The sequence below is a fragment of the Mytilus galloprovincialis genome, chromosome 3 (assembly GCF_965363235.1).
Source record: "Mytilus galloprovincialis chromosome 3, xbMytGall1.hap1.1, whole genome shotgun sequence".
Classification (NCBI taxonomy): domain Eukaryota; kingdom Metazoa; phylum Mollusca; class Bivalvia; order Mytilida; family Mytilidae; genus Mytilus; species Mytilus galloprovincialis.
The window spans coordinates 39,800,844-39,828,373 of NC_134840.1; the positions used below are offsets into that span (position 1 = coordinate 39,800,844).

The window sequence follows — 27,530 nt, forward strand, 5'->3', positions numbered from 1 at the left end:
AATGACAAAAAATATGACAGACAGCATTCACTGAATAACAGGTACCTAAATTATACGGTCCAAATTATACAGGCACATAAAAAATGTATTTGGGTCCCCCTATTTGAATTAAGAACCCAATTGGAAAGGCCCACTACATCAAATCAACACGAAGCACTAAAATCAATTAACAAAATGAATGAAAATACAAATTACCTTTCTTAGAGTACTTGCAGTAACTGAAGACAGACATTTTCCCGTACAACTTATGTTTCGTTTTGTATACCTGTATTTGAGTCGACCATGAACATATATAAAAACGTATGATTTATCCCTTACATGCTATTACAGTCTCATTATGGAAAATACACACCGTGAATGGATTTATCCACCTTATTAAATAACTGTCATGATGAAATAAAAAGGAATTGACTGTTCACTGGGATAAATTTGCAAATTTTACAGACATTCTTTACCTTTTCGGTTGTTGAACTTCTTTTCTGGCTTAGGTGCATTAGGGTTACTGTGAAGACCCTCTCCCACAATAATCGGATTCACACTTCCTTTCAGTCCTACAGTACTAAGAATGTTAACACCAGAGTTAGGAGTTTGAAGATTAAAGTCTACATCGACGTCCGTTGATTCTGGTCCAGCAGAATCGTGACTGCCACCGCCACCTCCAGTGCTTATGGCTGGTGTTTCTTCTTTTTTGGTCTCTCCTCCTCCGCCTCCACCACCACCTCCCCCACCGCCTCCTCCTCCTCCTCCTCCGCCACCACCTCCCCCTCCCCCACCGCCACCGCCACCACCACCACCACCACCACCGCCGCCCACATCAATGTCCTTGTGTTGCGAAGTCACTCCATCAATAAAGCACACAAAGTAAACCAAAAAACATGCACGTACAGTCAAGAACTTCCTGTTCATTTCTGAAATAAAAGAATCACATTTAGAACACATTCTTCTGTATTGCTTCATCCATGGTAAGACTACAAAATATTATGGCAGTCATTTTTATAGGAATCTTTCAACTGCTGCACACAAAATGTTCAAAGGGACACTAGCTGTTAAATTCATGTTCACCGATTTGACTCAAATTCTAATATTTGATTTATAACAATGTAAAACATTTATCTAAACGTTTAAAAGTCTAAAATAAACAATTTATAGGACAAGGGCTCGATAATATGTAGCTTCGTTTCGTGTGTATCTCAGTCTAGACGCCATCTAAATAACTATTTAGTTGACCTCCGAAGTCCTCCGAAGTCCTCCAATGACCATATAAGCGATGTAAACATAAATATAGATATAAAAAGATTAAGCGAACTTGTGCAATTGGATTTTTTTTCTAGGTCTGTTTAATTTCATATTATAGATTAAAAATATTTGTTTAACATCAAAACGACCTGTATAAGAATGATTTTTTGTGTGTGGATCGAATCAGTCAATCAATGATTTACCTTTGTTTCACTTTCAATGTTGACGTTCTTTAAATGCCTTAAATAACTTCACACGAACAATTCGTGTGTTATCAATCTCTAGCTAAGGGGTCAAATTGAAGTTCACATGAATACGGATTCAATGAGGGCGAATTATTCAATTTTAAGTGAATAATTCATCATCCATGTTTCTTACCTTATTTTGACAAAATTGAACCATACTGACTGCTAAAATCGAATAACTATTTCACTTTTTCACTTTCATTAATGATTGAACAATCATATTTTAGATTCGTTTTATATATCTCGTAGCTAGTGCCCCTTTAATAACGTAAACTTTAGCAATAGATTACAGGCTTAGTATATGCTTTCGAGAGAGTTTAATATTTATCAAAAGGTAAACGCTTTTTTAAATCAGCATAAACGTATGGAGATGTGGTATGATTGCCAATGAGACAACTATCGACCAAAGTTCAAATGAAGTTCATGCAATTAAAACCAACTGCACGGCCTTCAACAAAGAGAAAAATCAATACCGTGTGGTCGGCTGTAAAAGGTCCCGATATGAAAAAATGAAACAATTCAATTGCGAAATCAGGTATGTTTCTATACATTTTGATTTTTGCTTACCGTTCTACTGACTTGTCCCGAAACAAACTAATATGAAAAGGAAATAGTAATTTTGCAGTTCACTTATATAACAAGAAAGTGTTGCTTTTGTCTTCCTTTACATTGACAATTACACATAAGTTAGATTAATAGAATACATTATAATACATATCCTTCATTTAACATGTTTTTCGTGTATTTGTATTTTTTACTAATTGAAAAATTCATTGAAGCGGATGTATACATAAACCTGAAAATATTTATAAACACTGCAAACAATTGCTTCTTTTGTAGATCATTCGTAAACAAGTACAAGCATGTATATACGTCATACTGTACTTGCATGAAAGACCGACACAAATTGGAAACCCCGGTCTGATGGCATTGATTAAAACCGTGTGGAAATAACCACTTATTCCTAACAATCATTGCAAACAAATTACATAAGTGATAGGACTGTTGCCAAACCGTCAAGTTAACGACAGAACTTGAATGTTGATGATTTTCTCTAACCTTTATTACTAATTAACTTAACATGTTAGAATGAATTGTCATTTCTAGTAGTTCGTTTACATTAACCAAAACTTACTGGCACACAGTTGTGTTTTCCCAAAATGTCTCCACTTTGTGGCTCTTTCCTCCAATTACCCTACTTAATACAGTATATTGGTATATACAATTACTTGTAAGGTAATTAAAAAACTACTGGCATGCATGGTAATTAGCAGGAGGGTTATAAGTTATGACTGTTCTCACTAATATTGTCGATGCATCTAATTCAAAACAGAGACGCAACTCGTTCATTATCATTAATAGCATTGGTCAGTGTATACATAGTATCGACTCTAGAGATCTCGTGCACGTAGATATATATATAGTGAAATCATTGCCTTTTCTTTGCCTTTGTTACTATTTGAATTTTAAATGTCTTCGGAATGAACACACACAATGCAGTGGGATTTCAGTTGGATGCAACGGCTAGTAGCAAGGAACATACTGAAATGTTCCATAAAATGATAGTAAGTAAACTGGAATTACATCCCCTACAAAAATACTAATTCATTGTCTCTGTCTAATCCATTGTTTCTGCATTTCATAATTATTTTTACCAGAACATTTTTTCTCTAAGTTTTCAATGGACAAAGACCTAAATGACAACATAGGAATACGTATATTTGTCCATGCGAACATTTTGTTATTTTTCATTACAGCCTATCATATCCGACATGAGTATTTACAATATAATTCTTAATTGGCTATTTGAAGTTTGATATTCAAGATTTGGGACTCAATATTATAAATTTTATTTTCAAGATTTGAAATCTAATTTCGTGAATGTCCTATCGGAAGAGGTCTGTAGTTCATTTGCTTATTACTATTCATGTGGGACCTGCGAATATATTGCAGGTGATGTTTGTGGGTTTAGAATTTAAAAAAGGGGAAAGGATTTACATTATCTATAGTTAAAAATTTATTAGATATTTTGTATGTCAATTGTGCACAAAATCAGTCTTGTTAATAACGTAAGTTCTTAGTAATGAGAGAAATGAAATAATATTTTATTTTTTGTCTCTTTTTTTTCGATTTGTTTGCTGTTATACTTGTATTCTGGAAGTTGATATTAGGGGGATACCTATTATATTTGGTTCTGCAATTTGTCTCGTGGAATTTCCAGATTCACGTATTCGTATGCATGAAGATAACCGGATGTACAAGCAGTCGATTGTTCATTGACAAGAAAATTAATTCATATTAATTGTGCAAATTTAAAAGAATTCCCTTGTATTTTGTCTTAAAATATGACCACATGGCTGATTAATTTTTAGTTAACAGATACAATCGTACGTGTAAAATTTATAAGCAAGAACACACACGTAGTATATGGAGGTCGCGACAGACAGCATCAATTATTAAATTGTAATGTAACTTTTTTTTTAAAGTTTGCGTCAAATTAATGCTATATATATAATATATGTCAATTTTTTTTTGCGACCAATCAAACAATTTTTATAGTATACATTATGTTAATCAAAGTCTTTGCCCTAAACATAGTATAGGAAGATACCGGAGATTCCACTACAAGGGCAACACTGATAAAAAGATAAAAAATAATCCTTAATTTAATATTTTGGATGAACCTTATTAATTGTTTACGAACAATTATGTTTTTATGTTTTATTCTAAAAGATTTCATTGCACTTAAGGTTTTTTGTAAGTATATCTATATCTTCTGTCTGTTCGAGACTTTTTTTAAAAACTTTTAATCAGTCAGTTTTTTCGTCTGTATGTAGTGAACTTTACATGTAAGAATATATCTTTCGAAGGCATTAGTCGTGTCGAAAATTCGTCCCAATAGCTCTTGCCAATTGATGAACCTACATATTAATAGATAAGCGACCCTCAATTAACAAATTGTAAGTTATAATAATCCAATTGGACTTTAAAAAAAATACCTTTACAGTTTGCTACTAATTGAAAAGGATTTTTTTCTAGATAGTCAGTTTAAGATATTGCAGAAATTTCGAATCTCGATGTTCAAATTCAGGTAATATAACTATTGAATAAAAGGATCGCTCGAAGTTAAAAAAATAAAGGGCCTTTAACGATCCTTGTTTAATATTTTTTTTCGAGACATGAACGTAAATGCGTCAGCAATTAATATTCATTACGAATATTTCCTGGCATAAAAAGAAATGTATAGTCCAATGTCGATGCATTCTCGGGCTGCTAATTTCTTTTCAGAGAAACTTTATAAAAAAAAATATGTGCTTTTATCAAATATACATCCAAAAGAAAGTGGAATAATAATAATAGAAGTTGTACGTAGCTAGCTGTACTGATAGCGAACAATTTATATCTAACTAAATTTGCATTTACAAAATTAATATAACAGTTATGTAAATAACTATATTTTTTTATGTAAAAAGTAAAATCACAAAAATACTGAACTTTGAGGTTCGTTAAACAAGAATGTGTCCCCATTACACGGCTGCCCCACTCGCTCTATCATTTTCTATGTTCAGTGGACTCTAATTTAAAATTAAAATTAGAAAGATCATATAGTAAGGAACATGTGTACTAATTTTCACGTTGATTGGACTTCAACTTCATCAAAAACTACCTTGACCACAAACTTTAACCTGAAACTCGCACTTCCATTTTCTATGTTCAGTGGACCATGAAATTCGGGTCAAAAGTCTAATTTTGCATTAAAATTACAAAGACCATATCATAGGAACATGTGTACTAAGTTTCAAGTTGATTGGACTTCAACTTCATCATAAACTACCTTGACCAAAAACTTTTACCTCGAGACGAACGAACGAACGGACCCACAGACCAGAAAACATAAAGCCCCTCTACTATTGTAGGTGGGGCATAAAAAAAGTCCCTAATCAAATCGCAAAATCAAAAGCTCAAACACATCAAACGAATGGATAACAACTGTCACATTCCTATTCTGGCACAAGGACACTAATGTATAATCAACAAATGACAGTTTTTAACGACCTTGACTGGCTTTACAGCACTTGCACGGTCGGCAACGTATAATCCCCGTCCCAATGAAGTATTTATGTTTGTTCCTCACGTGGGTGGTTCAAGTTAGAATTGTCAGAATCCATGCCATAGTAGAATTGCCACGATGAAGACCATTTCTAAATGAAGAAAATAAATGAGAGTAGCCACTGGTCACGTTTTAGCAGGTCATACATATTTAAGATACTTAGTAGTGTAATTTAATCTGGCCTTAATTTTGGTTTTTGGTTGTAAGAACTATAATTACTTAATTACTTAACTTTGTAAACTAGAGCATGTATGTAAGTTAGTTTTGTTATTTTCTTTTCTTAGAAAGACCAAAGTATGTTTTCTATACATAAATAACAATAAAAGAAATATATTTGCCACAGATGAGTCTTGTGTACACGAAAGGCGCATCTGACATACCAAATGATAAGTATGGTATATTTGATGCGTTTTTACAAACACTGAGTCGATGACACGGCTGGTGAATGTTTCGTCTCCCAGGGTATCACCAGCCCAGAAGTTAGCACTTTTTTTTGTCTACATGAAATATCATTGATATGTTCATTTACAGTGCTTATAAAACATGTTAACATATTCAGAATTCTAAATAAATTATTTCATTTCTTTTAATAGGAATTAGTTGTTTCATAGTAATTATACTTCATGTTACTGTTTGTATTTTTTCATATCAACAAAAAAAAAAAATGTCATGAAAAGTATCAATAATATTCTTAATAAAATATTTTCCTTCAAATAATTAAAATGAAATCTGAAATAAACAGATATAAAAATATATTATAAATAAAAGTAATCATCAAACCAAATAAATAAAGCGTTCTGGGGGCATAATCTGTTCTATGAATAGGATAGAACTGTCCCAAAACAGTTCTAGGTAGTAACTGGCCGAATCTGTTTTAGGATAGAAAAGTTTCTTCCAGAAACTCTTCTATAAAGATGTCAAGAGAACGGTTTCTCTTTTGATACCAAGAGAAGTTATAACTAGAATGCTTTGAGCATGGAATTAGCAACGAACTTTTTTCTGACATATGAGAAGTTGTACTTCAATGTTCGTACTATTTAGATATAATTCAAGTTGCATAACTCTGGAACTGTATTAAAGGTAACTTCATCAAACTTCATAACAATACGGAGATGTGGTACGATTGAACTATCAACCAGAGGTCAAATGACGAATGTAACAGCTTTTTAAAAGTCTTCGTACATGTATTTAACAATGAGATCACAGAAGGTATAGTGTCCGGCTAGGATCGTGATTTTTCGAGTGAATCTGTCCATTTTTTTCGAGTGAAGATCGGGCTTTTTCAATTGATAAAACATGCGATCAGGTCAACTAACTACTAATTCGTAATTATAACAGTTTTTTACTTGACGAATATGTGTGTGAAACATTTTTATATGATTTTTTAATTTCTGAAAATTAAACTGACCCATAGAACAGACCTTTTTCGAACGTCGGGTTGGACCTTTATTTTGGTGAGAATTTGGGATTTACATGAATTGGAACTCAGGAATATATTATTAACTTTTCGGGATTCGGGGAAACAAATGTTTTTTTTTCGGCATTTCAGTGGTCAACGTTTTTTTTCTTCCTGAAATTCGGGATGACATCCCTTGTACGGGCGACCCCTTTCTTTTTCGCTTCAGCAGCCAATGTTGTGGGGGGGGAATCAGTTTTGTATGATAATTTGAATTTGTTAAATATTTGAAATTTCTTAAACAACACAAAAACAGCTGTTTTGTTTTGTATTTCTTCGAATAACTAAGAAAAACGGGGATGTACACGACTTCCCACGTTAATCTAAAATTAACTACGTTACTCAACACTTTCAATACTGAAACTATAAGAGATATCAATATATTTTTTTATCATCTCAGTTTGATATAGGCGTGGCTATCTATCACTGTTATCCTGTCCTTTATGATAAGATTGGCGTGCGACGGTAGTCGAAACAATGTAATTTATATAACGACATTGTCATAGTTTTAGGACACAGTTACATCAACCCCAAAAGGTAATTTATTGTGGAAACTGTGGACTACGGAAGTCTACGGAAGCCGATAAGGGCCATTCAAAAAAAAATAAATTATGTCGTAATTACGACATAGCATGTCGTAATTTCGACATAACATGTCGTTATAACGACATCGCTATGTCGTAATTTCGACATAACATGTCGTTATAACGACATCGCTATGTCGTAATTTCGACATATCATGTCGTAATAACGACATCACTATGTCGTTATAACGACAAAGCTATGTCGTAATAACGACATCGCTATATATTATATAAAAGAATATGTATTATGATTGCCAAGAGACTAAATGACACAGAAATTAACAACTATAGGTCATCATAATGCCCCCAATAATTAGAAAAGCCCCACATAGTCAGCTATAAAAGAGGGAGGAAAGATACCAGAGGGAGAGCCCCCGAAATGCTGTGTGGCAGACAGTGTTATTAATCAATTATTAGCTCCCTTGGTAAAACTCCAAATTTCATATTTAATGTATTTCATTGTTAAATAATTTACATGAAGCTTAATAAGTATATATTTGTTAATTGCATAGATTTTGCTATTTGAATTCATTGGTTAAAGATATTTATTTATATTGTAAAGTTTAATATTTGCATCGTTGCAAAATCTTTGGTTACCTTCTTTGAATAGATTCAGTGAGAAACTTATATATTTTATAGATCCGAAGTAATTATATCGACCGTGTATGTTTGTTGTAACATATATCGACCGTGTATGTTTGTTGTAACATTCATTCCTTCCATGGCAAGCCAAGCTATCCATCTCCCTATAAAACTTCAAGCCTTTTGTATCAAAGTTGAATTCAAGTCTTTGATTGCACTATTGCTACTTTCAAACGGTGGGCACGATGTTCCTACAACGCCTAGGATTTAAAACAGAATCTTCGAAATTTCATCCGCAAAACAAAATAAAAATAAAAATGTTAGAAAGCACGAAACAATATTGTAACAAATTCAGTATATGTTTTAAATTATGTTTTTACAGCTCCTGATCATATACTAAGTAATATCTAGTATATTTGAGGATTAAAATAAGAAAGCTATGTGAAAAAAAAAACGGATGTCCAACGTTACATTTATGAAAAACTGTTTTAACTCTTATGTATAGTGATCCTATTTCTTATTCTCTGATCTTCTTGATTCTTGGCAGGAACAACGACATGTGTTGGTTCTCTGTGCCGTTAAAGCCGTTATTTTGCCAAATTTCATTTGACTCGGTGGCTGCATATTAAGCTGGAATAAGAAAAATGTCCAACGACGTTTTTCATTAACTCAACGACTGAAAGTGAATTTTATAAGTAGATAAAGCAGACAATGAATAAAAAGAGTAAGACAATAATAATATCTAACAAAAGTACAAATATTTGCCTCATGTGAGTTCAAATATTGCTGATTCAATAAAATCTTCTCTACACAGTCGTTTTTCAAACGGTAGCCATTTTGTCCAAGTTGATATTTCATTTTTCAAAGCAGTTAACGCGTATTTTTTATAATTGATAAAAACAAAAGTTAGATACACGAAGAGTAAAAAATGCCAAGATTCTTTTCTTATTACCTACATATTTGGGTCTTAAAGGAATAAAATGCTTCCACACATTACAAAACGGTAGCCAATTTGTCCAAACGTCTGAAAACGTCTAAAATCCTAAAGACGCTAATTTCCGACGTTATATGTGCTAAAGTTTCAATTAAATGTTCATGATAATTAAAACAAATCGTGTTATGAAATTTGGAAAAAGAGGTTGATGATTGCTGCCGAAAAAAAAGAATAGTGCATGTTGCTATAGACTCCGCCCGGGGACATAGGTTCGACACAGGTTAAATTTTGCAATTTTTATTAATCGTTTATAGCTTTTAACGATTTATTTAAAAGAATTGGGAAATGGGGAAAACATCCCATTACATGAACTTCGTCCAACTTTTGCAAAGACAAATTGGAGACACCAAGACAGTCCTCTAAATGTAAAATGCGAATTGAAAATTATGTTACGGAAGTACTCCGAAATAGATCATTTAAAGTCGTCACTTCAGTAAGGTGCAATCACCAATATTAAAAGACTTAATACCAGTTCACGGAATGTTTTACTTCGCGATTTGTCCTGCTATTCATGTTATAACGGTCGTGATGAAAATAATTCCTGTACTAGCGAAGCTGGAACTTTTCGTCAATACAAACTTGTGCATGAAATGAAGGTAATTGAAAGACGAATCCCAAACAGCGACGAAAACCGTTTCATCAAATTAATAAAAACCCGGGATTATATTTGCCATTTTCGCTGACGATCCAGGAGTAGATTACTATATTTTAGAATGTATATCAGAAGTAAAACGCTATAGATGACTTGGGAAATAAAGCCAAGGTTCAAGTAATTGAAGGGGTGTATTTCGACAACTTATGTGCCAGGGAAAATACAATTCTATTCAAATTTAACCAATGGTAAAATGTTTGATTTACTTTCAGAGTGTCAGATATATTTGTATTGGTTGAATTAAAATATAGAAATTTTACACAATGACAGATGATATGCACCTTGAAAGTTAAACATCCTATGATAAAACAAAAATATGGAAAACCGTATACATGTACTTCCGTCCCATCTTTCCTTCCTACATTACTTGCGACAGTACTGCATTTTTAGTTGAAATAACTTAAAAGGTAAACATTATTAAATCGATTTCCACAACTCGAGGTAATTTTTGATAAAATGACATCACAAAACGAAAAGAACCAGAATCAACCAACAATATAAAAAACCGAATAAAACTTGCAAAAATTAAACGAAGTCAAAAACCCTCTTCGACGCCGCATGTTTAAAAAGTGTAACGTCGTGTTGTAGGAATATCGTGCCAAACGTTTGAAAGTAGAAATAGAGCTATCAATATTTTTATTACAAGAAGCCATGTAGTTTGCGCTTAGATAAATGGAGGTGGAATGCTTGGCATGCAATGTCAGTCCTCATAATTTCCACGTCTTAATTGTTTATTTCAAACTTTTCTAGCTATACAGCCCTTCACGACAGGTAACATATAAAACTAAGACGGGATATATAAGTTTCTCCTTGAAGGTATCCAAAGAAGGTAACCAAAGATTTTGCGACGATGCAAATATTAAACTTTACAATATAAATAAAAAATCTTTAACCAATGAATTCAAATAGCAAAAGCTATGCAATTAACAAATATATACTTATTAAGCTTCATGTAAATTATTTAACAATGAAATACATTAAATATGAAATTTGGAGTTTTACCAAGGGAGCTAATAATTAATTAATAACACTGTATACCACACAGCATTTCGGGGACTCTTCCTTTGGTATCTTTCCTCCCTCTTTTATAGCTGACTAATCGGGGGCTTTTCTAATTATTGGGGGCATTATGATGACCTATAGTTGTTAATTTCTGTGTCATTTAGTCTCTTGGCAATCATAATACATATTCTTTTATATATAGCGATGTCGTTATTACGACATAGCTATGTCGTTTTAACGACATAGTGATGTCGTTATTACGACATAGCGATGTCGTTATAACGACATGTTATGTCGAAATTACGACAAAGCGATGTCGTAATAACGACATGTTATGTCGAAATTACGACATGCTATGTCGTAATTACGACATAAAATTTTTTTTTTGAATGGCCCTTATCGGCTTCCGTAGAAGTCGATAAGGGCCATTCAAAAAAATAATTTATGTCGTAATTACGACATAGCATGTCGTAATTCCGACATACCATGTCGTAATAACGACATCACTATGTCGTTGTAACGACATAGCTATGTCGTAATAACGACATCGCTATTTTTATATAAAAGAATATGTATTATGATTGCCAAGAGACTAAATGACACAGAAATTAACAACTATAGGTCATCATAATGCCCCCGCATAGTCAGCTATAAAAGAGAGACGAAAGATTCCAGAGGGCGAGTCCCCGAAATGCCGTATAGCTCCTTTGGTAAAACTCCAAATTTCATATTTAATGTACTTCATTGTTAAATAATTTACACGAAGTTAAATAGGTATATATTTCTTAATTGCATCTATAGCTTTTGCTACTTGAATTCATTAATCAAAAATATTTATTTATATTGTAAAGTTTAATATTTGCACTTGGCAAAATCTTTGGTTACCTTCTTACGTTACCCTTATCGGCTTCCGTAGTGGGCTACTGGTTCAAAATAAAATTGATTTCGACAAGTTGCTTTGCAACCGTAGACTTGCTACATGTCCCTTCCTAATTATGTTTTTTTTTTCAATTTTGCCCCTTTAATAATTTTACCACTATAACTAGGAGATTACAATTATACTGACATCTGCAGGAGGTAGCTAAGGCCTTTCTCCAAGGTCAATCAGTAGACTGGCACTTATCAGTAAACATATAAAATAGTAAGAGAGAAATAATAGAAAGGGAATTGTAGCAAGTCTATTGCAACCGATGAGGAGACGCTGAGTGTAAAATGTCCCGACATGAAAAATGTTAAACAATTCAAACGAGGAAACCAGCGGTCTAATTTATACAATACAATTTACGAAAATTAAGAATGATAGACATTAACCAATGTCAACCACTAAAGCACATGCTCCTGATTTGGGACAGACACATAAAAATGTGGTGGGAGTAAACATGTTTGTTAGCGCTTAACTCTGCCCTAACCTGGGAAAGTGATTTTATAGCATAACATAAACATAAACTGTAAAAATCAGTTCCAATTGCAAATGACGTTTATAAAATCATTTAACTATTGTTTATGCTAATATGTTCATGTATATGTCAATTTATTCTATTGCAAAATTAAGTACGGTTCAAAAGGAGAGTAGAATTATAATCTGTAAGTCCACGTCTTTCTGACGAACATACAAACACAGTTAGAGCTGTAAACAAAAACAAAATTAGTGTTACCATCGTACAATAGTGATGTTTTCTTAAGCACTTAACACACGATAAGAACAGTAGGTTATATGAGTTTTATGTAAACACAGTTCCTAATGTTGCTATGTCAACAATTCCGTTATTTTTTTATTGGCTATATATATCATACTTGGCCGTCATACTTAGTGTATATGCATGCGCAAAGTTTGGAAGGCAATTAAGGCAAAACAAAGGAAGGACTCTCGGACAATCAATACGACCTAAGCTGACAGTAATGTTCCTTTTGTTTTGTTGATGCTTATACAAGAAAAAAGTTCTGATAGGTATATACAAAAAGTCAAATAATTGACATTGGGGTCCAATTTTGAAGGCTCATGTCTTGTAAAACAAATTCTCAAAATGATCAGAAATTAACAACATTCCTGTTTAAAAGAATGTTGAAGTGATTAAAAAGAAAATTAAAAATTTATAAAACTTTTGGGGATAAAAAAAGTGCCCTTACTAATTTGATTTTCTTGTATGCCAAAAGTTAGTTATCAGTTCATATCAAACCAATTATGCCATCAGATTCACCACTTCGTCAATTGTCATTTTTAAATAGACCATGTGCAAAAAAATGTTAAAATAATTATGACTTACAACTTTGACACCTTTCTTCAAAGTTTTAGAACGTTATAAATGTCTATAACTGTAGTACTTTTGAAAACCCAAATGGTTAGTCTAGATTAAGGAAACACAAACTTGAAAGATAAGTCCAGATTCTGTTTATAACTATATTTATAGTCAGAAGTTATGTTGATAAACTTTTTAAGAGCAGTATATAATAGTAAAAATGACACCGAATTGAAATATAAACACATTTTCTTATAAATGTAATCATTTTCCTCTAAATAAAAGAAACCAAGATATCTTCAATAGTTATCAAAGGTATCAGGATTATAATTTAACACGCCAGACGCGCGTTTCGTCTACACAAGACTCATCAGTGACGCTCAGATCAAACTAGCTATAAAGCCAAACATTACAACGAAACAGAGACACTATTTCTATTTCTTAAGCGAACGTGGCAAATGAGTTGTCCGGTATGCTCCATACTCAGTTATTAATTCCGACATAATGTACTGATGCTTTAAAAGACTATAAGGAACAACAGAAGAAAATAGATTAATACATACAGGTGTTAAGGGGATTTCATATTAGACGCATAAACTTATGAAAAAAATTGAATACACGAAAACAAACGGCAATACATTAGGCCGTTAGTTTGTTCGTTCGAATCGTCATTTCGGGGCTTTTATAACTGACTATGGGTTTTATTAATTGTTGAAGGCCGTACGGTGACATATTGTTAATTTCTGTGTCATTTGGTCTCTTGTGGAGAGTTGTCTCATTGGCAATCGTATCACATCTACTTTTTTTAAATATAAAATTCGACAAGATATTATAATAATTGCTCAAACTAAATAAATATAATGCATCAAGCGTTTTCATAGTGTCAAATGAATGGGAATGGGAGTATTTTTTGTCTTTTATATGAGACTTGGTCAATATTTTGTACTTAGATATAAAAAAGAATACCCCCTTCTGTTATATCTGCCAGAACTATTTAGCTATATGCAGTATGCAGTTGTATCTCAATGTTTGTTAGATAATCATGCAAGACAGTTTCTTCATTCCTGTACCATATCAATTAATGCCAATATTTAACATTACTACCACGCACATATGTAAACAATAAAATTAATAATAACATACAAGAGCCATTCAATATAATGTTATGTTAATGGCAGTAACTTGGTAAACCGACACTTGGTCGGTTATTTTTTTTAAAATTTAACAAGCGGGTACCTGATCGATTGGTCTATTTTTTGAGCCGATTGTTGCTTGTAGTTGAAAATACATTTTGGGGTTAAAAAAGTAAATTGAAAAGAGACCAGAAATATAATTTACCGGGACATTTGGGCGTCCCACTCTACATGAACTTGTCAGAATGCTTATTTACAAAATAAACTACAGACATAAGGGAATAAATAACGTTTTCATCAAACAAAAGTTACAATATAAGAAATTCAATCAAACGAGCTGTTAAAATGTAGCGATGATCTTGTAATACTTGTCTAAGGAAAATAGTATGACATAAACTAATTTCCTTTTATATACATATATATCTAAAATTAATAAAATAGAACGTTATGCCTAACACTCCAGTTTGCACTACTTTCAACGGCAGTATTATATCGAATGTCGGTAATACTTTAGAAAGTCTTTCAACTACTACACTAGTTCGTGGTTTCATTGACTGATAGACCCAATTAATTAAATGCTGCAAAAAGTGCATTGACAAATTAAATGTATGAAGTATTCATTATAAAAATTATAAAAATGAACGACGAAGGACATTTAAAACCATTTACCAACATATCCATTTATTTTCTTTCAAATACAACTTAATGTATATGGATTTCTAAATATTTTCATTACAATTCAACAAAACGTCAAAATATAAAAAGTTTGGATTTTTCCAAAGATTGTCGTCATCATGTATGCAATGAATAAATTACACATTTTAATTTAACGGATGTGTGTAAGAAAATTAATTATTAAAATATTTGGACTTTTTATAATTCAGATATTCCAATACTCAAATTCCATAGTTGAATCTTATAAGTGAATAAGAACAGGCGATATGGATTGCGACTTCCTTGTCAAATAAAGCGGCAAATGCATGGTCATACATTTTTTGTCAATTAAGGGCTGATCCTTTCATTGTTTTTATTGTATGGAAACAAATAAATGAACTGCACTTTCCATTTACTGCTCATGCATTCTCTGAGCATGCATTGTACTTTGATTGTACTTCCTCAGCACTGCTTTTATATGTTATCTTTCCCATAATACTATATTAAATATTCCATCAGTTGAAGTAATCAAGGCAGTGAAAAAATCAAAACGTATATACAAAGTGTTAAGTAAACAGATTTAAATCTAGCTGCATTCATGGCAAAACGAAAACAAGACTCGTATCTTAACTGTCATGCAAGTTCGAATGAGCACTGCGCGGCTGATATTGTTTTTATTTTTAAAACATGTATCATGGTTTTTGCATGCGGTAATTAACTCGTATTTATAATCTGTTTATTTTGGATGACAGCACAGAAAGCGATGAAAACTTTCTAAAAATAAGTTCGAACTGACGTATGCAGATAATATTTAATGTAATTATTGTTTGTCATACACACAAGAGCGTCTGTACCTAAAATAATTATATGCATCTCCTCAGATGACACTACTTGTGTGTAAGGTTGTGTGATGGACAAAATATCACTACCGTGTGTGTGTTTATAGATATGGATAAAGATATAATATGGCATCAAAAGATGAAGGACATAAATGGAATGCAAACTCGGTGGTAAGTAATCACACATTTACCAACCGTTTTGTTATCAGTGTAATTTGAGTCTAGGAAGATCGGGTCCCAGTTATTTCCCTTTGCTTTTTCCAATCAGTTCCTTAATATTGTAAGTTCGAAAAGAGATTTTGTCTTATCTTAAAACTTTCAAATCATTTTGGTATTCTTATAAGCATTTCTTGAAAAATTACCGACACTAAAGAGAACATTGACGATTTGAAAAAAACAGAGTATTTTTATTCACTTCCTGGTTATGTTTGTTAGTATTTTTTTTGTCAGTTACATATCAGGTCTTCTTGCTTAGATCAAAGTCTTTATACATATTCTACACTCAGGTATTCTATCACAAGATAGTACAGTTTTTAAAAGGAACTATACTTTTAACTTTTAGACTGTGACCTTACCAGGGTCTTACTAGCACGTTTATTTTCCCCTTTTTTGTTATTTTATTTTGGCAAACGAAGAACGAAAGTGAGGGGTTATGTTTTGATTCGCCACAAGCATGGGTATTCACCTAATGCTTACTACTGTGTTTTCCTTATAATCCGGCGGCTACAAGCATATTTCAGACGAATTGTGCACATCCTGCTACAAGCATGAAATTTGGAATAGACCTTCCGCAACTATTACTCTTTTATTTCAGAAAGGGAGGCAAAAAAATAAATGTCTCACGATCGGTAAAATCCAAAATGGCGGACATCATAATTAAATCGAAGGCTAGTATGTGAAAAGCTGTTATTATCATGCTATTAACATAATGTTTGGTACCAACATTTGTTATATACTACTGTTGGATATATAATATAGATAAGATGTCTTCAAAAACCCTACTTCCGGTAAAATCCAACATGGCGGATATAGTACTGGAATAAGCTTATTTTTAGGGAGGGTAATTGAAATGTGTTTTAATGTATTGCTACTATCATTACATTGGGCAGGAACCTTTCTTTTGTGCTCCTCATGGATACAATGTACAAGACATCTCTTTAAAAACCTTACTTCCGGTCTTTTCCAGAATGGCGGACATAGACATATCAATTTTCTATTTTAATATTCAACATTTTTTCAAAATGTAAAGAAAATGTTGTTGTTTTTTTTTTGCTCGTCATTAAACTATTGCTTTTTAGTTATCCTCAAAACCACTAATTTTATTCTATTGTAAATTTTTAAATCACACTTCCGGTAAAAAAAACCCAATATGGTGTAAATTTCAAAAATGAGTCTTAGATAGATTGGTTAAAACAAAATGAAATTACTGAAGTACTAAAACATTTTTCAAATTACTACTATTTGGCTAAAAATACATGTTTATTCACAGTCATCACTACATGCAAACACAGTAGTGCACGGGAGACCCGATTTTCTACATTAGCAACGACCGCGACATCCTCTTATCTGTATATGTATGCATACGTTGTCGATACCAATTCTGATTTTAATATAACGGTTTGAGAGAGCGCCACCGATTTATTGACGAAGCGTTAGAGAAGATTTGACGTTCTCTACGCTTGATGCACGCACTACAGTGTCGTCTAGCTGATTCGACGCAATCTCTGTCTTTACAAAGAATGAGTTTGAGTATTGTGGTGTTTTGCTGAGTGGAATGTCAAAACACTTAGAGTGATTATTTACTTGCTTTTCCACAATATTTGTTGCATGGTATTTTTCGAACTTCTTGGCAGTTATGCTTCTCATAGGACGTCCTCTTTTTTTAGAAATTCATCTGGTTCAATAGCGGGAATCAGCCCCTAAACCGCTTTGTACATAAATATCAATTTCTAGCTTTTTAGTCTTGCAATTGTCTGGAGGTATGGTAGTTCCCGTTGGGCAAGCATATTGGAGACACACCCGTCCTCTCTTGATTTGTAATCTATGGTGATAAATCTTGCCGCTTGCCGTTGTATCCTTTCTAGCTTATTTATGTTTGTTACCGTGTAGGGGTCCCATACTATGGATCCATATTCCATCTTTGATCAACGAGCGAGATGTAAGCTGTTTTTTGCAATCTTGTGGGCAGTATTTCAAGTTTCTTCTTTGAAGGCTTAGTATTGAATTTGCTTTCTTTATCACTTTAATGTGTGGGTGGTCCATTTGAGGTCTTCCGAAATTTGTAGGCCTAGGTTCGGGTTATATTTGACTTGTTGTAGTATGCGTCCATTTAAACTGTAGATTTTATGGCTTTTGTTTCTGATGCTTAGGATGTAGCATTTTTTTGGCATTGAACCGCATTCCCCAGTACATCCACAAAGTACAAGCTTCTGACAAAATGATGAGGCCTTAGAAAGAGTTATTTAAAAGTTATCCTCTTTGTCCCTTCGCCATCCATTAGAGACTGATCTGGGTAACATAAGAGGCAATTCCCAGCTCGTCCCCCTGAACACTTGCCTTAGTATACTGCACGTTTTACATGCTGGAAAAAATAGACCAAGTTGAAAAAATACCCTCAATTAGTCTTCCCTTTTGCGTAAATAGTTACTTTCTTGATTCACTAACCATGTTAACCCCATCTGATAAGTTTGTGTGATTTTATAGTTAAACCTCGGTGATTTAGGCTGATCAATCATCATTTTTTACGTCAAAATCACATTTTCAAATGCCATCAACCACGCAGTCTTTTTTCCTTTTCAAGCAATCAGAGAACCATATCACAACTGGTAAAGACATGGATCACAATAAGTATGTGTAATCACTCATTGCCAGGTGCATTTGAAAGGTCATTGATATATATTTATCCAAAGCTTTTTGCCCTCCAAAACACAATCCATAGTTCGTCTACCCCTGTCAAGGAATAGCGAAAAAGTAACGACTATTCGAATCATACCTCGTTTTAGTTCGTGTTTCATTGCATCAGACACATGCACCATTATTCTATTGTCAGCCCCTTAATGTGAACATGGTGATAAATTTGAAATACAACTCGAGGTAGATAAGATAGAATATCATGAGCATTTGTTATAAGAAGCAAGAGTTACATTTAGGGGAAAAGGGAATACACAGACAAATCCAGAGACAAAACAAGATTAGGAAAATAAAAAAAAGAACTTTTAAGTTTTCATTAGCAACAGCTTGCTCAATAGATTTTGAGGAAAGGGTAGTTGTATCAACAATTGCTCAGGATGTTGTATGTTATCCACCACATGGTGATGTTTCAAGCTTAGCATCATGCTCACGAGAAAAGGCTGACACTTGAATCAAGATGCAAGTGTCTGATGCAGTGAAACACAGAATAAACTGAGTCATGACTCGAACAGTCGATACTGATGTTGCTGTCTTTGCTGTTTCGCTTTTCAGTGACATAGGGGCAGACAAACTTTGGCTTGCATTTGAAAGTGGGAAAAGCTTCAGATATATATCTATCCATGACCTTCCAAATACACTAGGCATTGAGAGATTACACGTTTGCTGGAAAAGGAACTGCGTTGGTGACATGGATGGTGTTTAAAGATGTGACTCTATCATTTATGATTGATCAGCCAACATCATCAGATATGGATTTGACAATGTCATTGATAGAACGATACGTGGTTTTGTTGTAAGATCGAACAAACTTATCAGATGGGGTTAAGGGACAACATCAAAAGATCGATGTAGGATAAAAAACTTAAATCAAATACTTTGGGGGTGGGGGGTTATAATTCTACAAGTTTTGTATATCTAAAATCAATTTTTTCATATATCCCTATTGGTAAATCAATTTTTCCCAAATTAATTTAAGTGGGGGTGGGGGAGTCAGTGAAAAAACTATGTGAATTAAGTTTTTTTATCCTACATTTAACTTTTGATGTCGTCCCTAACGAAGCAAGAAAAAATGTGTTTTTGGAAGAGGAAATACTTATTGAGGCTATTCCCACGACTCGGTCTAGTCTTTTTCAGCAAGTAAAACGTGCAATATACCATGGCGGGTTCGAATGAGTAACAAGCTTGGTATTGGTTCCTATGCTAACTAGTCCATCGCTTATGAATGGCGAAGGGAAAAATATGATCAATGGGAACCCTTTTGGACAACTCTTTATCAGGAGCTTGTACATTATAGATGTAAGAAACAATACCACGATCTTTGTAAATTTGGAAAATAAGCTCTCCCATTTTGAATAAACATGTATTTACGGCCATAAATAAGTCATTCTAAAGATGTTTAAGAACTTTAGTGATAATCAATATATCCAAAACTGTACATCGAAGATAGGGATTGAGGACTCATCTTTGTACTTTACGCCATATTGTTTTTTTTCCGGAAGTGTTAATTTTGTATTTAAACATATATAGCTGAATAGAATTAGTGGTTTTGAGGATGACGTAAAGCCAAAAGTTTAATGACCAGCTTATTTACATTTTGAAAAATGATTGAAAAAAAAAATTAAAATGAAAAATTATCAATATTTCTATGTCCGCCATATTGGATATCACCGGAATTAAGGGTTTCAAAGACATATGTCTTATACATTGTATCCATGAAAAGCACCAAAGAAAGGTTCCTGCACAATATAATGATAGTAGCAATACTTTAAAACACATTTCAATTACCCTCCCTAAAAATAAACTTATTCTAGTACTATATCCGCCATGTTGGATTTTACCGGAAGTAGTGTTTTTGAAGACATCTTATCTATATTATTTATCCAAAAGTAGTATATAACAAAGGTTGGTACCAAATATTATGATAGTAGCATGTTAATAACACCTTTTCACATACTAGCCTTCGATATAGGGCTAACTTAAGTATGATGTCCACCATTTTGGATTTTACCTGAAATGAGACATTTTTGTCAAATACCTCTCTATCTGAAATAAAAGAGAAATAGTTGAGGAAGGTCTATGCACAATTTTTCACAAAGCCGCCGTACTATTAGTATTGGCCGACTGGAAACATCTCTGGCAAAGCATGGATGCGGTTCCTTTTGGGTGGCTTTAATCTCTTCCACTTCTTTTCAACTTTAGATAGTTGTCGCATTGGTAATCCTTCCATAGCGTCTTATTCTTATGTAAAACACACCTTTTTACCAGTAAACTGGTTTTGAACGGAAACTGCCATTTTGATCTGAACAAGTCTAAAAAGACTGAACACTCGGCTTTTCCTGTACAAAACAAAAGTATATTGAATCGCATGGTATCTACTTAAGGTTTATGAGCCCTTCTGTAGCCATTTTTGTACTAATTTTTCAAATTTCAATTCTATCAAAACTAAAGATATAATGAATAATAGAGATAGGCCATTTAGTACATATACTCAGGGGAAACTTGATGGAAAGCATAATTATTTAATGTTTCATTGCTTTTACTAGAAAAGGAGTACTTTGTGGCAAATAAACCAAGATTTTTATAGAAAATTCACAGACTTTAATACAGAGATTTTCGTTATAAAATTTGAAAAATAGATTACTCACTTGCTTTTCTATGATGAGCTAGTGTTCATTTTCTACTGAATGTTCTAACCAACCTGTAAATTCCAAAATACCTCGTGCTGAGTCACTAAAGTCGAGCGCACCGTTAAAGGTGATTTGGTTCATATTTTTTTATTTATTTTAACCAATAACTACATTAATAAACTTGTGTTCAGGGAATCAATGCTAGCACTGCATGCAATAATCCCATATCTATCAGTCATCAAATTGCCAAATATGAAAGTACAAGGATAAAGGCTGTGGATTTTCTATAAACTTTCCATATGTTTAGCATTGAATCAACACATGGGCACATAATCTTTAACAGAACCAAATCAAATGCAAGGGAAACGTCTGAACAGAATTAGAAAACAGCTGAACAATCATTTGAAACGATTTTATGTTCAGATGATGTTAAGATCGAATTGACCGTTTAAACTTAATTGTATTGAATTAATTTCACAATACTGTCAATTATACAAGAGATTAAAAGTGTATGTTATGGTTTATTATTTGATAAATCATCAGTAGTAAGAATGAATTCCAACATATTGGTGGTGAATGCATGCTAGTTTGTCTCTGTGAAGACCATACACTAAACAAAAACTACATTCTTACATTAGAAATGGTTAGTAGATGAGAAGTTTAAACCATTAATGCTAAAAAAGTACAGACTTCCGAACGTTCTACTTATCTCACCAAAACATTCAAGATCAACCAGCGAAATAAACTGAACTTGCGATGTTCCGGACGTTGAATACATACATTAACATTTAATAAGGTAAAATAGATTTTTGACGTTGAATACACATACTAGTATTGTTAAAACCTCATCATATTGGTATAACAGAACCTCAATAACATAGGTATAAGAAAAACAATACCAAAACATGAAATAATGGCATTCACTGAAGAAAGAAAGTTCATACATTACTTTTTTACAAGGCCCGTAATGCTAAGTTGTTTCTCAAATGTACATTCTTATCGGGATTTTACATATTTCGACGATGTGCATTCAAACAGTCTACACGTTAAAATACCATTGCTGTTAAGGTCTATTTGACTTTATGTTTCATCAAAATTGACGAGGAAAACTAAAATTTGACACAGGGTGCATCTGCAAAAGCCAAGCAGTTGTGAATTTGAAAACAATCCTACAAATGACGATTTGTTGTTGTTGTTTAAACAGAAAATGAAGATTTCAAGTCCTTGCAGCGAAATTCAAGCCATAAACATTTGCCTGTAAGCCCGATTTTAAGTTTAAATTTGTAAGAAATAAAAACATTGAGAACTCAACTCATGACATTAATATGTAAAGCCGCTTTATCTTTAAACTATTAGGATTTTGCTATAAAACTGTAGAAAAAGTCCATCAAACTTTCGCTGCTTGCAACAAAACTATCAAGATTGGCGACACACTTGGTTGGGACACAGTCAGGGAGTATGAAAGTAAACCTCTTGTTGAGAAATAGGATGAAAAAAATTCCGTATACGACAATAAGAAACCAGGGTTATATGAACAATACAGACAGACACAAATTAAGAATGGCCACACAAAATAGCAGCAGAAAAACCCATCAGTGACTTTAGTGAACCACATAAACAGCAAGATACAACATCAGTTCGCAATGATAATATTCCTTACCTCAAGATTTGGTCCCACAACCTCTAAAGCACGGAAGGATTGGCCATCTCCCAAAGAAACTTGTTACTACTGTTGCGCCACAAGACTCTGGTACTGCAATTTCCTAGAAAAGTCAACAAACCAACAAATGAGGTACTTTCTTTTAGACATTGATAACATTAAACTATGTTTAGACACATACGAGTATGAGAAAGAGTCTTTTCAAATTTCTAGTAAAAAGGTCGAAAAACGTTTATTGGTTGTCATTTTATAAATCTTCTTATACTAAGAAAGCAAAAAGTACAACAATGTGCTTGCTTAAACAACAAATGAGTCTTGTTATCCGTAACGGTTTCTTTGCTGTACAAACCCGTGCCATCTGATCGGGAATTAAATCATTTGACGGTTTGCATTCAATCACTTTTACACCTTTCAATTGAATATTGCTGCGAAGGTCTGTTCGAGTTCAGTTGTTTCTCATTTGTACTGTCTTTCACATAATTTCAACCAGCTTTTCCGATTTGTATATATAAAAACATACAAATCTACACATAAATATTATAATATTGTGTTTTATTCATATAGTTGAGAATGGATTTATATATTTTGTGTTAATGTATTTTGTAGATTGTACAGGCTGAACGTACTTGTAGATACAAGAATGAGATAAGGACTGCTATTTACGTAACACCTGTCATTCAACCATTCACCTGTTAATGTTTTTGCTTCATTATTAAACGACTGAATGTTGGAAATCTACATCCCACAGAATTGTTGTGTTTTGTGTCATTGAGCCGTGTATAGTAAAGGAATGCTTAAAATTCGGTTTAACCTGCGAAATAGAGAAATAGAACATAAGTAATAAAAACATGCCTATTTACAATCGAAAATAGGCTGTTTCATTTCTCGGGTAAATATAAATATGCAACGTCATGTACTGTACCAAACACGGTCTTGTGCATACATAAATTTCAATACACAAAAAAGAGGGTTCAAATCGTGTCGTAAATTGAAGTTGAGAAATTTGTCATTACATTGACAGAAATAAGAAACCCATTCATTTTGTATCTTTAGAATGATGATAACTCGTTTAGTCCAGTTACATTACATTACTAAGTGTAAAATTGCATGTTAGTTATTTAAGGCTCGTCACTATTTGTGATATCCTGTGGTGTCGTTGATGGAACATGTTCGCTGCGGCTTGTATGTTGTCTCGAATATTATATTATTTGTTTATGCGTTTCTCTGTAGTGAATGCTCTTGTGTTTTTGAGCTGTATTTCTGTCACGTAGTGTTGCATTTTAGCGATATTTTTAAATTAAAATGTCCTGTTCCAAGTCAGGAATATGGAAGTTGTTATCAAATAGATCGTTTCTATGTATGTTTGAGTTTTTTTTTTTTTTTTGTTGCACTTGTGTTGTTCTTTTGTTTACCTCTTATACTTTGGTTGATGTGTTTCCCCTGGATTTGTTTTCTCTCATTCGATTTAAGACTTTTGAACACCGGTATAATACCGTTGCCTTAATTTAGTAGTATTTCATTCGGGCACTGTAAGTATATTTTGTATAAATGAACATTTTTGAATAATGATAAAATATATTTAAGTTCCTACTTTTTTAGGAATTTAACGACGCTTCAAATTGTACTTTGAATGGATGATTGTGTAAGATTATATTAGATATTAAATATAAGTTATTATTTAAACATTTTGCAAGGACGACTGATTAAAAAATGAAATGAGTTCAATTATTTTAGCCTACATTGATAATCTTTCCTTTTCGTCCTAGCTGAGGAATTTGCAAACATGTTTTTTAAAAGCATAGAATATTTACGAATAATGTAACTGTAGTAAAATTATTGAAAACGTTAATACTGTATTGATCACAGTAGTACAGGCATACTACATGCATGCTAGCAAATGTCAATGGTATCATCATAAAAACACTAACAATTAAATACAATTGATTATATAAACGATATTGTTGGCAATTATCTGTGGGTATACACGTTTTTAGTTCAACATTTCAAATGGTAAAAAAATGTTCAGATTGCAATACCAATCTTAATTTATAACTTCTGTCAAACCCACTGAATGAGATTAACCATAATGAAATATTTAATTGACTTTTGTTAAGTTCGATTACTAGTATTTATCTCCGGCTAACATGAAATGAAACCAACAACCTCCCATAGAATCTAAGTGTGACCTTTCGGAAGCCTTAGTATAGGTTTTTCGTCCTGTTATGGATTATTTTGACTGTGACCTACCAGTTGATGAATTATTTATTGGTTGTTGTACAAGTTAGAGTGTATGGAGCTAGTCGGAAACCTGTTTATCATAAACTATTGTTGCACGGCCTTGTTAAAAGTAAAATCACAATAATAATGAACGCCGAGTGAAATTTAAAACGAAAAGTCCCTAATCATATGGAAAAATCAAATGATAAAACACATCAGACGAATGGACAACAACTGTAATTTTCCTGACTTGGTACAGGCATTTTCAAATGTAGAAAATGGTGGAATGAAACTGCGTTTATAGCGCTAAACCTCTCTCTTGTATGACAGTCGCTTCAAATTCCATTATATTTACAACGATGCGTGAATAAAATAGACATTCTAGATTAAATGGTCAAAATAGGGATACAGCAGTCACCGCTGTGTCACAATCTCAATTAGAACAATAACAAACAAATATTTAACAAAAAGCACAAACAGCATCTATCAAATTTAATAACCACATCCATTGCTTACTTATATATGTATTTTAAACCAACCCATAAATGATTGAAATATTTGAAGTCCTGTGACTGCATTCATATCAACTCTAATGTAGACGTCACACAGGAAGAAATATAAAATAATTTTGTCGAACGAAGTATTTTCAAATTAAAAATTTCACATGGGGAATGGTGGTATACAGGGTTAGAAAATCAAAAGTTTTGTAAATGTCTTCTGCTAATTTGTACTTTCAAATATTGTGATCGTCTTTGAATGATCATATCATCATTACCAAAAGTGTGTATGGTAAAAAGCAACAAATTTCATTTGAACAAATGCTGTTGATATTATTCAAATAAAATGTGGTTATTTCAATTTTCAATCGGAAATCCATTGCATCTAGGATAGTTAAATCTGCAATATCATCTTGTAATCTAGAATTTATATATGTTTTTGTTTAGTTTTATATACGAATTACTTTTGTCATGTAAAAAGGATATCTTGTTTATGTATCTATTAGATGTCTGTTTTAATGCCAGTGTCTCATAAGTCGTTTTCGGCTAGCATCCTTTCACTAAATTTTAAGTTCCTATGACTTTGTATAATTAATACTGTAATTGATGGTGACACTTTAAGAAACTATATAAATGATCTTATCTTAATGTTACACATGTTTTAGTTTTTTTTATTTTCAAATGTGTTGTATTAAAGTTTTAAAGGCTTATTCAAACTGACGAATGATGTTGTATACAATAATTTATTCTGGCAATGAACCCAGATATACTAAGTATTCTATATAGACTGAGAAAATCAATTTCAACGTGTATATTGTAATTACGGGGGTGAATTGCCCAATTAATCCTGAGTGTGATAAAATTAAACAATTGTCCATTTTTCCATATGCGATAAACACGTATGATAAGTATTAATAAATTGTCAGAATTGTGGAATGTCATCTTTAAATAAGCATCAGCTGCTTTTCTTCTCACAGGTAAGTTTATATTGGAAAATTTGAAGATACGAGAAATGAATTGAAAATATTAAAGTGTAGATTAATCAGCGTTATCAGTTTTTATTTCGATCGAAGAGTTTGACTGTCCATCTGGTATCTTTCGCCTCTCTTTTAATGAATGTTCTTTTTTTCAGCTAAGCCAAATACAAGAAGACAAAGTACGAGGTAAACATCTTAAATTACTTATGTTTTGTGTCGTGCTTCTTTTTATTCAATTCAAAGTACTCACATTGCAAAGAGTTGATATCTTTTTTGACACCTGGTTGATTTCTTTTTGCATTTATCCGTCGTCATGTGCTGTTTTATTAATAATATCAGAATATTTAAACAACTGCGTAAATTAGACCAAAGTTTTTCTAAGGAATTTTGTTTCTATATCATTCCTGATGATGATGCAGACCAATTAAATAGCCGTCATTACAAAAAAAAAAAAAAAAAAAAAAAAAAAAAAAAAAAAAAAAAAAACACACGCACACAAAAAAAATAAATAGAATGAAATTCAAAACAGTGTGGCTGTGGCCATTGATTGACACATTAAATTCATCCATTGACTGGGACAATTTAGGTGAACGTTTGTATGTAACGACCACTGCTCTCTATGTACTTTCAAAGACACTTAAACTATGGGGTTACCAAAGGTTCTCAACACCTTAATAAAGTAATTCGAAAAACTAATCAGAAATAACACGATGTTTGATTTATATCAATTATATAAATCAAAACATAAAGGTTATTCCTGATTAATTTTTTGAATTATTTTATAATTAAAGGCGTTAAGAAACCTTTGGTGACCCCACAGTTTAAATGTCTATCGTAGGTACGTCGTGAACAGTAGTCGTTACAGACAAACGTTCAAGTAAATTGTCCCAGTCAATGGATGAATTTAATGTGTCACT

At 32.7% G+C, this 27,530-nt stretch overlaps 1 protein-coding gene across 4 annotated transcripts in view; it reads left to right on the forward strand.

The window, feature by feature from the left end:
• The first annotated feature begins 2,807 nt into the window (after positions 1–2,807).
• LOC143067915 (uncharacterized) overlaps positions 2,808–27,530 on the forward strand; it is a 33,118-nt gene continuing 8,395 nt past the window's right edge. Inside the window, exons 1-2 of one of the 4 annotated variants that reach the window (XM_076241543.1) lie at positions 2,808–3,046; positions 26,769–26,799. In XM_076241543.1, coding sequence (XP_076097658.1) covers positions 2,963–3,046; positions 26,769–26,799 — 115 coding nt within the window. In that variant the 5' untranslated portion in view covers positions 2,808–2,962. Of the gene's footprint in view, positions 3,047–15,728; positions 15,897–26,516; positions 26,614–26,768; positions 26,800–27,530 lie in introns of those variants that run through there. The other 3 variants (XM_076241540.1, XM_076241541.1, XM_076241542.1) reach the window with 3 other exon arrangements.